At 39.8% G+C, this 16,166-nt stretch overlaps 1 protein-coding gene across 1 annotated transcript in view; it reads right to left on the bottom strand.

The window, feature by feature from the left end:
• Nucleotides 1–214: 214 nt before the first annotated feature.
• LOC107672201 (zinc finger protein 804A-like) overlaps nt 215–16,166 on the bottom strand; it is a 53,231-nt gene continuing 37,279 nt past the window's right edge. Inside the window, exons 2-4 of the mRNA XM_016465296.1 lie at nt 7,998–8,141; nt 4,247–4,377; nt 215–3,607 (exon numbers count right to left, since the gene is read on the bottom strand). Of these exons, the coding sequence (XP_016320782.1) occupies nt 601–3,607; nt 4,247–4,377; nt 7,998–8,141 (3,282 nt within the window). The 3' untranslated portion in view covers nt 215–600. The remainder of the gene's footprint in view (nt 3,608–4,246; nt 4,378–7,997; nt 8,142–16,166) is intronic.

The following is a 16,166-nucleotide window of genomic DNA, read 5'->3' as shown; positions in this document are numbered from 1 at the left end:
CTACAGACATGTGCACATCGAACGACCATGACCTTTCTGCCCTTGATCCATAAGCTCAGGACTTGGGCGCTGAGCATGCTGATTGGTTGAGTTCACACAGCATTGTATTTCAACCACCATATACTTGCTTTTTTTCTTTTTATATATATATATATATATATATATATATATATTACTGTTATATATTTCTTTATATTACTATTGTATATATTTATTATAATTTCTTTCTACAGACATGTGCACATCGAACGACCATGACCTTTCTGCCCTTGATCCAATAAAACAATTGTCTTTGAGGTGATTAAAATCTGTTAAAATCTTCTTAACAACAAATCCTAATAAAATGTATCAGAATTAATCAGGTAGGTGAGTTAGATATGTCCTAATAAAATTGTTGTGCAGTTATTTTCTGCAAGAATCTCTACTGACAACATGGCACAGAAACAGCATCCTTTCCAAGCCGCAAAAACAACTCTTTTGTATGTTACCCAAGGACTACTTCCTATCTCAAAATTCTAACTAAGGGAGCAGCGTTGCAGATATTTATCTCGCTTTTGCAGTTTAAAATACATTGTGTTACATACTGAAATACCTGTAGAGCTAGAAGAGAGGCTGCAGGGGAATGACAGCAGAATGAGGGGGCAACATGGGCGGAAACACTGCAGGGCGTGGCAGTGCGTTAAATGTCAAAGTCATTGGGTGAATACTAGGGGGCGCCACCACGGGGATCACAAAGGGAGGTGCCCTCTGCGGACAGATCTCTGGCCGCAGGGGGAGTCGAGAAACAGACACTAGCTGGGGGTAGATAGGGGGTTGTGGGGGCAGAAAAGCAGCGTGGTGCTGTAGTATGGTGTGACGTATTGTGATGGAGCCAGAAGGCATGGAGGACGGCAGGTGAACTGTATGGAGGACTGCAGATGACATGGGCAGATGTGGCCTGGGCAGGACAGATTTGAGCTTGGTGGGAAACACCTGCTGGTGTAGCACCTGTCCATGGCTCTGGATCTGCAAGAGGCAGCGTCTCTCCATGCTGTCTGAGGGGGCCTGGAAAGATGGAGAGGGTTGGAACAAGCTGGTGGTGTGGAAGCACTCTCTACTTAACTTCTCCTCAGCCTGAACGCCTAGGTGAAATCTCTGCAGTGGGGTCTGAAGGCTGTGCTGGCATGATTTGTCGTGAGTGGCTTTTTCAGTCCTCTGCAGGGCTAACTCTCTCACATCAAGCAGGCAGGCCTGAGCAGCCACTGAATACTTGTTACAGATCTTTAAGGGGGTTTGTGCTGCTTTAGACTCGCTACTGTGGATGATACTATTCTCCTTTGTTGGCTCCTTCGAGAGCTTTGAATCCGTATCCAGTAGAGTTAGACTGCCCTTGGTGCATGAAGCATTGATCTGAGAGGAGGAGCTCTGCTGCCACTCACTGCTCTCCTCCACAGTATGACCCAGGGCACTGCTAATGGAAGTAAATGTCTGAGGATCAACCACACTGCTGTCTCCATCATCAATACTGCATGAGATTTGGTCTGACCCGTTCGAGCTGTCACAAGCGCCTTTTAAAACAAGGCATTTCATGCTCGACTCCTCTACAGCCTTGTCCTCTTCCAGAACACTGTTTGTAACAACGGAGCATTCATTTGCAAGGCATGCGGTTTGATCTTGAACATGTGACCGCCTCTGTCTCTTCCTCCTCGTCCCGTGCTCACAACAAGTAAGTTCTGTGCACCCATCAGAAATATTTCCCGATGATTGAGGGGGGTCGTAAGACTCATCTCGCTCGCTTAGAGAATCTGTATGTCTTCTTTTCAAAGTTTGTCCTTCACATGGTCCATCTCTGTTAGTCTCTGGTGATGTAGGGTTCTCCTCTCGGCACCCTTCGGCTGCACTGAATCCCTGAGAGTGAGATGCATCCTGGCTGTTGGAACACAGTCCTGTGGTCGTTAGCTCCCTTGCAGTTGGATTGTCAGGCTTTTCCCTGCTGTTCCCAAGCACATTTTCACCATCGGCACAGAACTCATCAGAGAGAATGATGCAGCCCGCTGAGCCGTTTACGTCGGCTGCTGCCTCTTGCCTCCTGCTTCCCACCCCTTCCTCAACTACGGGAGCTGCGCTGCTGTCCTCAGCCTGATTTTGAGCTGATTGCTTTGACTTCTCTAATGGATGCACTTGCTGTGAAGTGGTGCCTCTAAATTGGCTATCAAGTCCTTCCACACACTCAGGTCGGCTGTAGAATTTCTGAGATTTCACCATATTGCTCTCCGTCTCCCAGTGTCTGTCTCTGCTCCTCTTCCGCCTCCTCCGCTTCCTTTTGCAGTGGCTCCTGTAATGACGTCGATCCCTGGCCCGCAATTTCTCTTCTGACCTCTTACTTGTGTGGATCCAATCTTTGGAATGTCTACACCTGTCATGGGTTTTCAGCCTGACACAACTCTCTGTGTCACTTGAATACTGATAACACTTTCTGACCTTGCCTTCAGGTCCTTGGCTGGGACTGTTTCTGGGGCTGGCTGTGGATTCCTCAATGTCCTTGTCAGAGTGGCAGGATTTGAAACCTGAGCAGACAGATAATTCCTCATCAGTTTTGGGCTCAGTCATCTCATGAGTGACAGCAGACCTTCTAATCCGTGACCTCTTGAAGTCAAAATGGAGGGGGTTGCAACTGAAAGACAGGGATGGCTCTGCCCTTGTGAAGGTCACCATCTCTGAGGGCCACTGGAAGATGGTGTTACCGTCCCTGCTTAGGACAGAGAAAAAAGGTTGGCTGGGTTTTGTGAAAGGGTAAGGTGTCTTTGCAGTTGCATCCTCCACTTGCTCTTGTTGTTGAAGAGAATTGTTCTTAGGTGACACATCTGAGAAAGTATTTTCTGGAGACTCACTGAAGGTCAAGTGCCCCTCCTCTGTAATGCCACCCTCCTCGACTGTCACATCCTCAGAGGTCTCAGGTTTACTTTCCTCAATGTTGCATTTCAGACTCTCAACAGAGTCCTCAGAGTCAAGAACAATATCAGCCATGTTTAAACAAAAAGGGGAAGTGTTTAAGAGGGAGACGGTGGGACTGGGCACATCCTCTGAGTAAACGAGCAAAGCACACAAATCTGAGGCCGTTGACGAGGGGCTCTCCCTTACCACAGGTGTATCTGATGACCCCTGACTTCCAGCATTGTCACTTTTTTGGAAGTGCTTGCCCTGCTGTGTGCTAGTGCTGTAAACTGCCTCCTCACAATTTAGTACTTTTTCCTCCGTGGGGGAGCCAGGGAGGTCAAGCTCGACAGGGGGTGCTCTGAGTCTTTGTCTATGGCTCCGCTCCATCGATCCCTCCTCCATGCTCTCACAGAAAACCGCCGCTGATGACTCAAGCTTAACAGATGCTTTCTTTGGAAAGGAAAAAGAGAAAGCAATTTTGCGTCTGAAAGTTTGATTTTTTGCCCTCCCATTGTATGGCCATGGTAACTGCTTACTAGCTAAGCCACAACCGCTGGAATGGATCTGACCCCCTGGATCTTGAGCTGCACAGCTTTGGTTCTCTTCTTGGGCATCATCACAGCAGGACTCCCTGAAAGAACCTTCCACTGCCACCGTGGTAGACTTGAACATAGGACCACTTCCTGGGGCACTGTACCAGAAAAGATTATGTTTAAGGGGTAGAGGTATGGTCAGCAGTGCAATTATAGAGGTAACTATAGAAATTAATTATAAATGTAATTACAGGATGGTATTTTCAATTATAAGTACAATGTAAAAACATGTATGTACACAATAAGTGCATTATATCAAATGATTAATTTAATTGTAAGTACATAGTAGTTAAAGACGATCCAAATAAAATGGGTCTGAAAAAAAAATGAAATGCATGTGCCAGGTTTATTTACACTTTTAATTAACCAGAAAAGCTGATAATGAGGATTAGACTTCACAGGGGAAACCTGATGATTGCACCATGGTATCCAAGAACACTTGAGAATAAAATAACATCTTGCAATTTTAGATGTAGGCAAGGACATCTGATGTTTTATACAAAGGAGTGAACATGATCAATTTGACAATTTGATTAGTGACTTTAAAATAGTGCAGTTAATCTTGTAGCATTCTTTTCATCTTGATTTAACTTTTTTTAAATAGTATTCTCCTTATTTCAAAGAACATTTCAGATAAAAAAACTGATTTTCTTACTTTTAGACCCTATTCTATATATGTATACACTGGCACATTGTATATAAGTATATAAATAACAATTTAACAAAACGTCCCTCACCATTGCACCTCTCTGCGTTGTTCAGCAAGCTCATGTAGGCGTCTGAGAGCTCTCTCCTGTTTCCTCTCGTCCTTCCTGGATTTGGAGGCCACATTGCGGGCAAACTCTCTCTGCTTCAGTTCCTTCAGTCTCTGAGGGGGGACAAAGAATATCTCATTCATTCACCTATCTCAGTATGTCAACTACACCAAAGCAACAAAAAAAGCAATTTGAATGATAATCCTCTTTGAGACCATGAATCTTTTTTCCATGCTTAACAACCTTTCATTATGAAGACTGGGAATCACTGTGTATCACACATTGAGGGATACACAGCAAAAAAAGATTAAAAATCTCTTCAAGAGAGAAGGAAGGTAATTAAGGTGTTTGCACACCAGTGTTATGTTTCATCAAATCCATTTTCTGTGCAAATTAAAAGAAGCTGAGAATGAGGTTGCTAAACTCCATGAAATTGTCCTATTTATTTTAGATAAAACTTAGTGATGCTAATTTGCATTTGTTTCCTGGTCTGAAAGGCTTTGTGCTTTGAATGCAAGATTGATGGAAGCCGCCATGACAGTCTGATGCAAGGGCCGTAAATGCATCTCAGGTAGTGAGATGTATCGATTAGTATGATGTCTGACCATACAGTGTCCACTTGCATTGAGTCAGTTAAATAATATAAATTAACTTCCATTAATTATTCAAGGATATGATATTTATGGATGTTTAAAGACTACACTCTTTTGAAAGCACCAGCCATCTCCAAGCAACATCTAGCTCTAGAACAGTTATCACATCCAATTAATCCTGAAAGCTTTCATTAAATTATCCATTAATACTTGATGTTTAGCTTTAAGACAGATGACGAGCTCTTCTGAAAAGCATCTTTATAGCACAATGAACTACAGTATGCGTTGTACTTTGGCCAGGCAGATTTTGTGTTAGCGAAAGCTGAGAGTAAAACAGTGATGGTTTCTCCATGCAGCCAAGAGTCATCTGGCCCAACATTATGCATTCCACTCAGGTTGCACAGTTATACACAGTTCAGTGGCGCTGTAGCCTCTCCTATTTGAGAAGGCTTCAGTGATTGCATTTACCATGGCTGGGGCTCATAGTCAGGGGAATATGAGGCGGTCACATCAGATTTTTGTCATGTTAAAGGGCTGCTCAGTGTGGAGTGGGCACATCAGGGTAACTAGTTTGATCCCATCAGGATAGGGTCTCTTTTTGCACCTGCCCTCTATCCTTCAGCGCCTGTCCTGTCGCTCTCTGCTGGCACAGTATGGGCAAACTCAGGCCTGATGCACTGCGTTGGTTCACTGTCAGCCAGCCTTGCAGAAAATAGCAAACAGGTTGGCGTGGGCTATATTTATTTGACTTTCAGGTGCATTTCTTGGAGCTGTTCTTCATTGATTGTTAATGTATTTGGCGAGAGAAGCTCTGGAATGAGCCGTTAATGCATGTAGCCTGTATTTCACATGACTGGATGTGGTTACATCATTTATAATAGGATGCAGCCCTGATGCGAGAGAGCAAATGCCCAGTGAAATCCTTTCATGTACAGTGGGGGCAGACATGACTGACAGGCCACTTGAGAATGAATTAAAATTTTAACACAGTCATTTTTTGACCGGACATGTATTCCTAATTAAAAGCAACATTGAGACCAGTCAGAGGCAGACAGTGAAGGCTTGGCAGTGATGATTCACACACTGACAAGGAACACCAGGCTTTTCTGTAGCTCTGGGCTTCCTGTAGGGCCGTGAGTCTCCCATACTCCATTATATTCTTAGCACACATGCTCTGCCAGCTCCTGAGGGTTGTTGCGAAATTGTGCTATTCATCCATCAACCCCATTAGTTGAAAAGCTGAATGATAGCGGGTGCCCATGCTGTAGAATAGTTTGAACTGTGCAGATAGGAGGCCATGTGATAAACACATCTGAATGACACAAACTAGCATGTGTAGCACCCATATCAGGGGGAGTGGCTTTTTCTTTCATAATCCATTAATTTCACTCCTATTGCTGTGCTCAATAGCAAGGTCATGGGTGGAGGGTTTGTAGATGGTGTTCAGTCAATAGTTCAGTGAGCTTTGTTATTGACAGCACAGCAGGCCCCAGAGACTCCATGCATTTAGTTTCTGAGTGAGTCAGAGCACAGGGGTCAGGGCCGACATCAAACAGCAGGACAAATGGTGGAATTAAAGCTTTAACTTGCTATTAAAGGTTACACTGCTATTTTTGGATGCTGGCGATTCTTATATCAACATATACTGAGTGTGAAACAGCACTGAATTTATGATACGTTTGTTTGCTGCAGAATATCTCAGAATTGAAGAATCTATCTATCTATCTATCTATCTATCTATCTATCTATCTATACTTATATACTATAAATATAATCCATCCATCCATCCATCCATCCATCCATCCATCCATCCATCCATCCATCCATCCATCCATCCATCCATCCATCCATCCATCCATCCATCCATCCATCCATCCATCCATCCATCCATCCATCCATCCATCCATCCATCCATCCATCCATCCATCCATCCATCCATCCATCTTAAAACATAAAAGTTCCAAAAAAATGTTTTTTTTTTTGCAGTGATGTCATAGAAAAACCATTCTGGGTTGGAACATTTAAATAATCTAAAGAACCTTTTTCTTTATTGCAATGGAAAGGTTCCATGGATGTTGAAGTTTCTTCATGGAACCATAAATGCAATAAAGAAATTTTTAAGACTGTATCTAAAGTTTTTGGCCAGTTAACTTTTGAATGATGCTCTCTACAATCTTTTTGCTAACTAGAACTTTTGTTCACTTACAATACACAAATATGTAAAATATTCAAATGCCTCAGTGGATCTGGTTACTGACAAGACCAAATGCACTCGAATTAAGATCAAGCGTATCATTAGTTCTGGTAGGTCACGTTAGTCAAGCTCTCATCAGCTGACTCAGCTGATCCCCATCTACCTATAGGAATACGACACCTATCTAAGCATACATATATAAGGTCCCTCAGTATTATCAGCAGTTTTCTGATTATAATAGCTAATTACCCTCCTCCATCCCCAGCTCCTCCTCTGTCAGTCAGGATTCAGCCTTCTGATTATCCTTTGAATCAGACTAATTCTAACATGTTTACATAACATTATTGAACTTTAATGATATCTGCAATACATTTATGTTGGTTCTGTTCTGTTTACCCTGGGGGGGTTATTGCCACTTTCCCTGCTCTCATCCATGCTAGGCTGCATGGATGCGCAGGGAGTTCTTGCCCAGAACAGAACCATACCACCAATCCAAACTGTATGCTAATTGTCAATCATCTCTGACGATAGTGGTCCTGACAGAACTATTTTCAGCAAAAGTTCATGGATGTTGGCTTTATGGCTTAATGAATTTGCTGTGCTCAAGAACAGGTCAACAAAACTAGCACTCTAACTTGTTTATACAGCATGCTGCTGGGAAACAGATTTAATGCTGTCCTGGGAAAAGGGGATAAACAACAGGAACAAACAACATCAAAGCACTAGGACTTCCGATTGTCCTGCCTGCTTTTGATCTATGGCCTTCTAAATTAAAAGTCCATAAGATCACCACCACTCCACTAACTCTGTGTTGAAGTGGAAGCCATTTGTCCTGTGCTGTACATGTGTGCTACAAAATTCATTTGTTGTCATCTTCTAAAACACACTATTATTGCTATGCATTGCATCAGTGGAAGTCTCAAGGGGCAGACAACAGGCCCATTACCTGCTTGTGAGCATGGTCATACGAGTTGATGTGGTTGTCAAACTCTTGATGCTTGTAATACTGTTTGTCACACAGCTGACAGTAGAAGTTGGCCTTGAGGTCCTCCAGGGCTTTGGCCAAGGTTTTCTCCTTCTCAGCATAATCCTGGAGCAAAAGGAAACAGCATAATCCATCAAGGTAACAGCTTTCAACTTGTTTAAAAACGTTTGATGAAATCACATAATTTAGAGTGATACTCTGTCGTGTAATGAATGAATGAATTACATTCATTCATTCATGTAATGTCCTTCATGAGGTCCTTGACTTGGGACATAGTAAATGTTTTTATAGTTTTTAGACCCAAGAACATATAAATATACTGAGAAGAAATAAATTGATGAGAAAATCATTATACAAGACAAAAATTATTGTTTATCAATTGTACACATTTAACCATTAGTGAGAATAGTCTATTTTTCCTGTTAATACAGAAAGACTCTCGCCCCACAAGAAACCTTTTATTTGCTAGATATGGTCAAATATACACACAAATATTGGTAGACAAATCTATGTATACAGTACACATGTTGCTGTCATGTTGATATATATTTATAATTTGTGAGGGTGAATATTTGTGGTTCTCTTCTTTGAAAATGATGCTCATAAAACCAAACTCAGCTCCCATGATGCCATCCTCATTTTCTTCCTTTTCTTTAATACTCGTTATTAAATATTGATTTACAACAAATCTTAGATGGGAATACTTTCACCAGAGGCAGATTGTATTTCAAATCTAATTTCTTTAAAGCTCTGGATGTATGGAAACGTGCAGATTTAAAAACACAACACACACACACACACACACACACACACACACACACACAAAAACCTCTACCCCCAAAAGGTTTCCAATCCAAATGACCGCAGGGAAAAGGAAAAGCACTTGCATTTTAATTGGAATCAGTTTACCATAAAACCCATCGTAGAGTCAAATGTGAGCCTGTCACTTCTGTGAAGAACAGCATGCAGTGGAGGACTAGTAAATCAGCCAAGGATGATTAAGTCAACTATCAAACTTGTCAACCAGAATGAGATGGCCAATAAATGATATATGATTGTCATCATCAGTCAAAGCCAACAAACATATGTCTGGTGTTATTACTGACATTATTTTGAGCTTTTCACAACTGCATCAAACCCATTAGACTGAGAGACAGGGAAGCCCAGCTCATTCAAATGATCTGATAGTCTGTTTCTCACTCATCTTAGGTGAGAATACGCTGCTGCTAAACACACGTCTGTGATATGCAAAAATAATAACATCCCTCTCACTCACTCCCACTGTGAGACAGCATGAAACAATTGCCTTGTAATTGTATTTAATAAGTGGCTAGCTTACAGGTAATGAAAACAGAATCGCTTGATTAGCTGGATGTGCTAGAAAAGTGACCCTTATTTTCTTTTGCTCAATAGCACTGAAAGGTCAGACCAAAAATACACACTCTATATCAGGAAATGGTTATACCTTTTGGGAAAATCCTTCCGTGAGCATCTGTGCTGCCCATGTTTTTATAGACTTATTAGCAACCCCCTGCATCTCAAGAAAACAGCTAAGGTCAAGGGAGTTTTCATAAAATAAAAAAAAAAGTTGGCTTTAGCAACTTTTCTACTTGAAAGTATTTGGGAGCAGAATTAAACAACAGAGCTAAATATGTGGAAAGAAGGGGAAAAAAAGCACACAAAAAGCGAATGATGTGGTGTGAAGCTGTGAACTCATTTACACAGCAGATAGATCTAATCACTGCATGGGGGAAAGTAGCCACTTAACAAGAACTTTGTGTCAAGCTGAGAAATCCCTCATACCTCTCTGTTCCTTTCAATATTTCAAAATAGAATGAGGTTATTCTTAAGGGCATGTGACCATAGGCAAAATCCGAGGGTAATAAAAAAACGAAAACAAAAAAAACAAATATAATTCATAATTTTTAGTGATATCTATAAGGCAAACATCATTATTACTGGTTCACACTTAGAACAACACTTAGTATTAAATTACCGCACATAATGCACCTCTCGCTGTTTATACTAACATAATAGATACCTGAAATCATGCAGAGGGTTGATAAAAGGTGTGCTATTACTTTTCTAAGTTATCTGACTACGATTTTTGCCTGGCAGACAAAAAAACGGAAAAAATCTTATAAACTTGCATTGAAGGCAGGGTCAGAGCCATATCTAGTCACCAGGATATCATATAAATTTGGGAGTGGGTTCAAAGCCCATCTAGCAACAGCCTAGCGACCACCCAGGGGCCAGGCCCATAATTTTAGCCTACATGTAAGACCATGTCTTCAGAACTTATTTGAAAAACTAAAAGTTAGCCAAAGGGTAATCAGTCTTTTTTGTTTTTCCAGATTCAAATTAGACCAGTCTACCTTTTATGTAACTGATTTAAAGGAATAGTTCACCCAACAATGAAAATTACTCCATGATTTACTCACTCTCAAGCCATCCAAGGTGTATATGACTTTTTCCAATCGGACAAATCCAATCGGAGTTAAATTAAACAATGTCCTGGCTCTTCCCAGCTTTATAATGGCAGTGAATGGGTGTTATTTTTCAATAGTCCAAAAGAAGTTCAATAAAGTGCATCCATCCATCATAAAAAGTATCCCACACAACTCCAGGGGGTTAATAAATGCCTCCTGAAGCTAATCAATAAGTTTTTGTAAGATAAATATCCATATTTCAAACTTTATAAACAGTAATCTCTAGCTTCCGCTAACTGTCGTACGTGTGTACACGAGAGAGTCACATTCCAGTGGATGACGTAGGACGTAGGCGTAGCGTAAGGTCCGGTGAGAATATGCTAGTCTCACGAGAACCAAGATTTTGTTTACAGGAGCAAAGGAAGCAAAGTTTCCTTTGTTTAGAAATGCGACCGAAACTGCATTCTATATTTATTATTAATGCGCATACGACAGTTAGCGGAAGCTAGAGATTACACATAGGATGCCTTGAGGATGAGTAAATCATTGGGTAATTTTCATTTTTGGGTGAACTGTCCCTTTAAAAAGTTAAAAAGCAACCCGCCACAGAACACCCTAGAAACTGCATAGCAACACCTTGTAAACAATAAATAAATAAATAAATTTAGGGGTAGAATGAATTCATTATTTTTATTTTTGTGACTAAACTAATAACAGAAAACTACATTAAAACACCAGCTGCTTGCATTATAAGTATGTTTTTGCACTGGCACTTCAGTCTCACAGCACCAGTCTATCCTTCTGTTGTTTTCTGTAGGCCATGTACAATAATCAACAATCAACAATCAATCAAGTCTTTCCAGCACATTAAACACTATTGTGATTCCTGTGTATGTGATTGCAGACTCTGTGCACTATAAAATCGGTGTAAACACACATTTGCGTGGTACATTTGCCACCTCCGATGCCCTAAGCACAAAAATGAAACTCCAGTCACAGCTCATGATTCCAGCAGCCTAGGTGTTAAGGTGCAGTGGATGGGGAAATAAAGATCATCCCCAATCTTTTAAACGCAGTCTCAAGACTGAACTAATGCAGGAATAATTAATGCGGGCCACATTTAGAAACAAACTAAACATTTGCCTTTTGTTTAATATTTGTAGCAGCAGACTTCTTCAATCTGGCATTCCATTAAAACATCAAAAGACAAGGGTATTTATTTACATACAGTGGATTACTGCCTGATTTAAAACAAATCCTGTGTTGGGTTGACACACAGGGGCTGTTCATATAAATAGCATACTTCTGAAGCATCACAATGCAAGCGATACTTAACATGGCGTCTATTTTTTACTGAACATCAAGCACGAGAACACGAGCCGTTGAAGATCAAGTGGCTCTTTATGCATTTATGGGACTGCCTAACAAGGTCAACCACAAGGGTGGGAACCACAAAGACACCGCACATCAGAAATGTATTGAAACATAAAGACAAAATATGATTGACATGAGTGGTGATCAGAGAGACTGTGATTGCTCTTTTTACAGCACACCTGGGTTATGAGAGATGTTTTTATGTGGCGTAGAATGGGGGCAATTTCTGAGCAGAGGGTTGAGAGAGAATGTATTTTGGTGCAAATAAAGAAAATGAAGATGGTCCTTCACAAAATCACATCAAGTGATTCATGAATTAAACAGTAAATTAAACCCTGTCTCAAATAACATTAATTAAAAACAACATGTTGATTAATTAATGAACATTTCCAGAAGCCTTAGAACAATATCTAGTCAGGAAAATCAAAAATTCAATTTCATCGGGGATCATTTCATTTTTACAGATTCTCGTATAATTTATGAGGAAATAGAAAATATGAACTTTGCATATTGCTCACAGGCAAATCTGCTGTAAATCTCATGCATATTTTCAGCCTATTCTAGTGAAGACTCTACAGTCTTCTATAATAACCAGCAGTGATGGCTACACTTTGTCACAAATCACACAGATGAGAGCTGCATCAAACTAACAAATACCAAACATTATTATTCAATCTGACCTCAAGTGAAATTGCCACAATTATGTCATGAGCACAGCAACATATGATTGCCCATTTTATATACATATCAGACCTGCTCAGTATTCAGCAACCCTGATGAAGTATGAACTACAATGATACACAGATGACAGCCAGTTATACCAGTCATTTAAATAGCCTACAACAACATCAGTAGTAGTAGTAATAATAATAATAATACTCCACTAAATATTATATAATATCAATTATTATTAATCAATCTTAAAAATACAGTAAAAAAGCCTCTGTAAGCAGAGTCAGTAAATAATTTTAACAGTCTAATAATTTTAAAACAACATTTTCACTGGGTGCAAGAAGCCAATCCTACCAAAGGTCACAATAATAATAATAATAATAATAATAATATTAATCATATACTACCATTTCATACACTATTACATTTTAATAATTAAGAATAATAATTTAAGAATTACTACATTATTATTATTATTATTATTAAAATATAATATACAATAAATCTTTAATGTTCTGTAAGCAGAGCCAGTTTAGCAATTTTAACAGTCTTATAATTTTAAAACTAAATGATTATGGGTGCGAGAAACCTTGACTAACATTTTAAGTGGAAAAAATGCTATTGGATAAGATGACTGCATATGGCTCCTTTGAATATGACACTGCATTTTCTTACTGCGTCTAATTACATTGTTCTGTGTGTTTAAACAGTGTCAATTATCAAAGTGCCCAGAACGATTCAGTTCTTGATTATCAAATTTTCTCATTCACGTCTTTTCAAATTAAAATTATAATTAAAATAAACACCGTGTACACACTGTGTTCTACTTGAAGCTACAGCAAACAGTGGAAAACCACAACACCGAATCTGCTGTCTGTACGGAACTGTAGCGTAAATGTATTCTGACATGATTCGCTTGTTTCCGCCCACTCAAGTAGTTTTTTAGAGTAGTAATTTTACTCTTCCTCGAGCAGATCGGTTGTGATGGAGCATTGACTGTACTGTTCTCAATACACACTCCTCTAATAGCACACAACTCACTACAGCTTCTACAGTTTATAGACGAGACAATGCAAGGTTCAAGCCACACTTCACGGCAATGCGAGGTGAAGACATTTCACTAACTGCACACTCTGACTTTGAAGCAGCGTAATAACCCAACAGGCTCAAGTCTTAATAATGATGCAGTGGCATTTTACGCTGAAGACTGCAGGAGAGCGAGATCGCTCCAAGCAGACACTTACATCTCGCCTGTTGTGATTAATTGTATCCCTTCTGGTGGGATTCATGTTGGCTGTTGTTTCTAAATTGCTGACACACACAGAATCTATCTCCATTATTGACTGAAGAGTCTCCTCTAGAGGGCATGATGGGAGCTCCTGAATTTGTCTCTATCTCTCTCTTGCTGTAATGTGCTCTTCCAAGGACCACCTGATTATGACACGTAATTGTATGAGGATTAAGAAAAAGCATTGTGGGTGTCTAAGGAACAACACATTTGATAAGATTTGAGATAACCCAATTTTCCACCAATGACAGCACACTGATGCACTGCTCCTAGGGCAATGACATAACCGCACTAGAAATCTGGTTAAATACCAGTATGAAAATATAATCAGCATGCATTTATGATTTGTGGATTGGAGTTTTAATTGGATTTTAATAGTACAGTGTGTGTGTGTGTGTGTATACATGTAAGAAGCTAGAAAGTCAGCTGAACCATCGGCTTACATTTTAAATTGATGGTAAAGCAAGTGACTGTTTCCCCAGGCTTGAGTAAATTGCAAGAGATTCTTGAACTTTGTATATTGTAACTTGACTAACTTGGAATGCATTTATTCTGTTAAAGGCGAAAAGGGCACATCAGCTTCATTTGGCACAGGGTTTCGAAACAGCCTTCAGCTGTGTTTTGTCATGGGAAGCACTTCATATCAGAGCCAGGCATTACCGTTACTGCTGACTAAACATTGCTGAGAGGCTGTACAGTATCGCACACTGTATAGCAGTACATATGGCACTGAATACCATTCATATTCATAAGCTGCAAGTTCAGTATTTTGTGGATGCATAAACAAACATAGGGTGCTATTTTCACTTTTGTATGTTTGTTTCTTCCTGTTTTTATTAGAAAGATTAAGATGTAGGTTTAGAATTAGACTAAATATCAACAATAAATAAAACTGTCAAAAAAAAACAAAAAAACACGTGAACTTGTGGGAGGACAAAGACAGATGCTGAGCTGAGCTGATGCAGAACTGAGCTCAAAAGATGATTTTCATTTTAACAATTTTTAACATGTTTCAGTAACCTTGAGACGTCCTGTAAAATAATTTTCTTAATCAGTATTTTTGCATTGTTTTCCAAAAAAAAAAAAAAAAAAATCTAAATATAAAAAAATAAATAAATGTAAAAGCAAAATTACCCGACAAATTAAGGTTTTCATTTAATTATTTTTTTCTTACTCCATTTGCAAATAGTTTTCTTGTTTTAATCACAAATCTAACAAGACTTAATGAGGTTTATAAAAAAAAGCTAAATGCCAACGGGGTAGAAAAAATAAATTATTCAAAATGCATCTTGTTTTAACAGAGTTTAGATGTTTCTACTGGACAACTATACACATTTTTTTTTTTTTTTTTTTTTTTTACAATTTTCAGAATTGGAAAACATTGTTATGATCTGTTCCAGCAAAATTAAATCTCTTCATCACATTATGTGCACACTGTATTCATTGAGCGCAATAGTCCATATTGTACAACCCTGTACATTAGTTCGTTATTCATGCACTGCTTTCAAAAAACATATTTTTGTTGGGTTTTACACCAATTTCCAAACACATTTCAAGCATCAATTTTTTGCTTCTAGTAGTTGTAGAGAGTGGGTTTTAATTGGAGGCTGTGCAGACTGTAGACACAAAGCCTGGAGAGAGAAGAATCCCTGAAGACCTGAGTAAACGATAAGTTGACTGGGACAAGGCCGATTTAGGTGCTAGATGAGAAATTCAGCCTTACACACTTGGTTTATACATCAGGGATCTCTAAGTGTCTCATGCGAGGTTTTGTACCAAAGTGATCTGCATTACAATTTCGCCTCTATAAGCGCTAGCCCCCCAGCCGGCACTGGGAGAGGATGTAGTTGAATTAAGACAAGAGAGGAGAGGGAGACCACACACACACACACACAGACACACACACACACACTTACACGCAGGGCTGAGTTAAAAGCTGGTTTCCATCTGCTTTTTGCCTGTTGATTTGGGGCAGGGAGTAAAAAGAAGAATTCTCTTGTAAAGACTACGATAAAATGCCCTTGACTTGTAGCTGCAATTCCTACAGGGAAGTTGCACTGACAAGGTAAAAAGTAAGAAAGAGACAAAAAACGAAGAGAAAGGGTGTGGGATTACGCTGACAAGCAGTCAGAGGAGATGTGCCTCCATTTGACAGCTGCTAATTTTCCTAATGTTGCCCTCCTATTGTGAGGGAGGGAGAGATGTGATAATTATCATCTGCAATCAACTGAGGTTATGAATGGAACAGCGTATGTTTTTCTTTGGCTTTTCAGAGACATGACACGGGAGCTTGGATAAATCACAGGGAGCATGCAGCAATTAGAGGGACGCTTTTCTGCTTGATGAAGCTGAGCTTTGCCTTTCCCA

Source organism: Sinocyclocheilus anshuiensis, unplaced genomic scaffold (genome assembly GCF_001515605.1).
Source record: "Sinocyclocheilus anshuiensis isolate Anshui unplaced genomic scaffold, SAMN03320099.WGS_v1.1 scaffold986, whole genome shotgun sequence".
In the NCBI taxonomy this organism is placed as follows: Eukaryota; Metazoa; Chordata; class Actinopteri; order Cypriniformes; family Cyprinidae; genus Sinocyclocheilus; species Sinocyclocheilus anshuiensis.
Note: the sequence above shows the minus strand (reverse complement) of the source record. Positions and strands in the feature narration are given on the sequence as shown.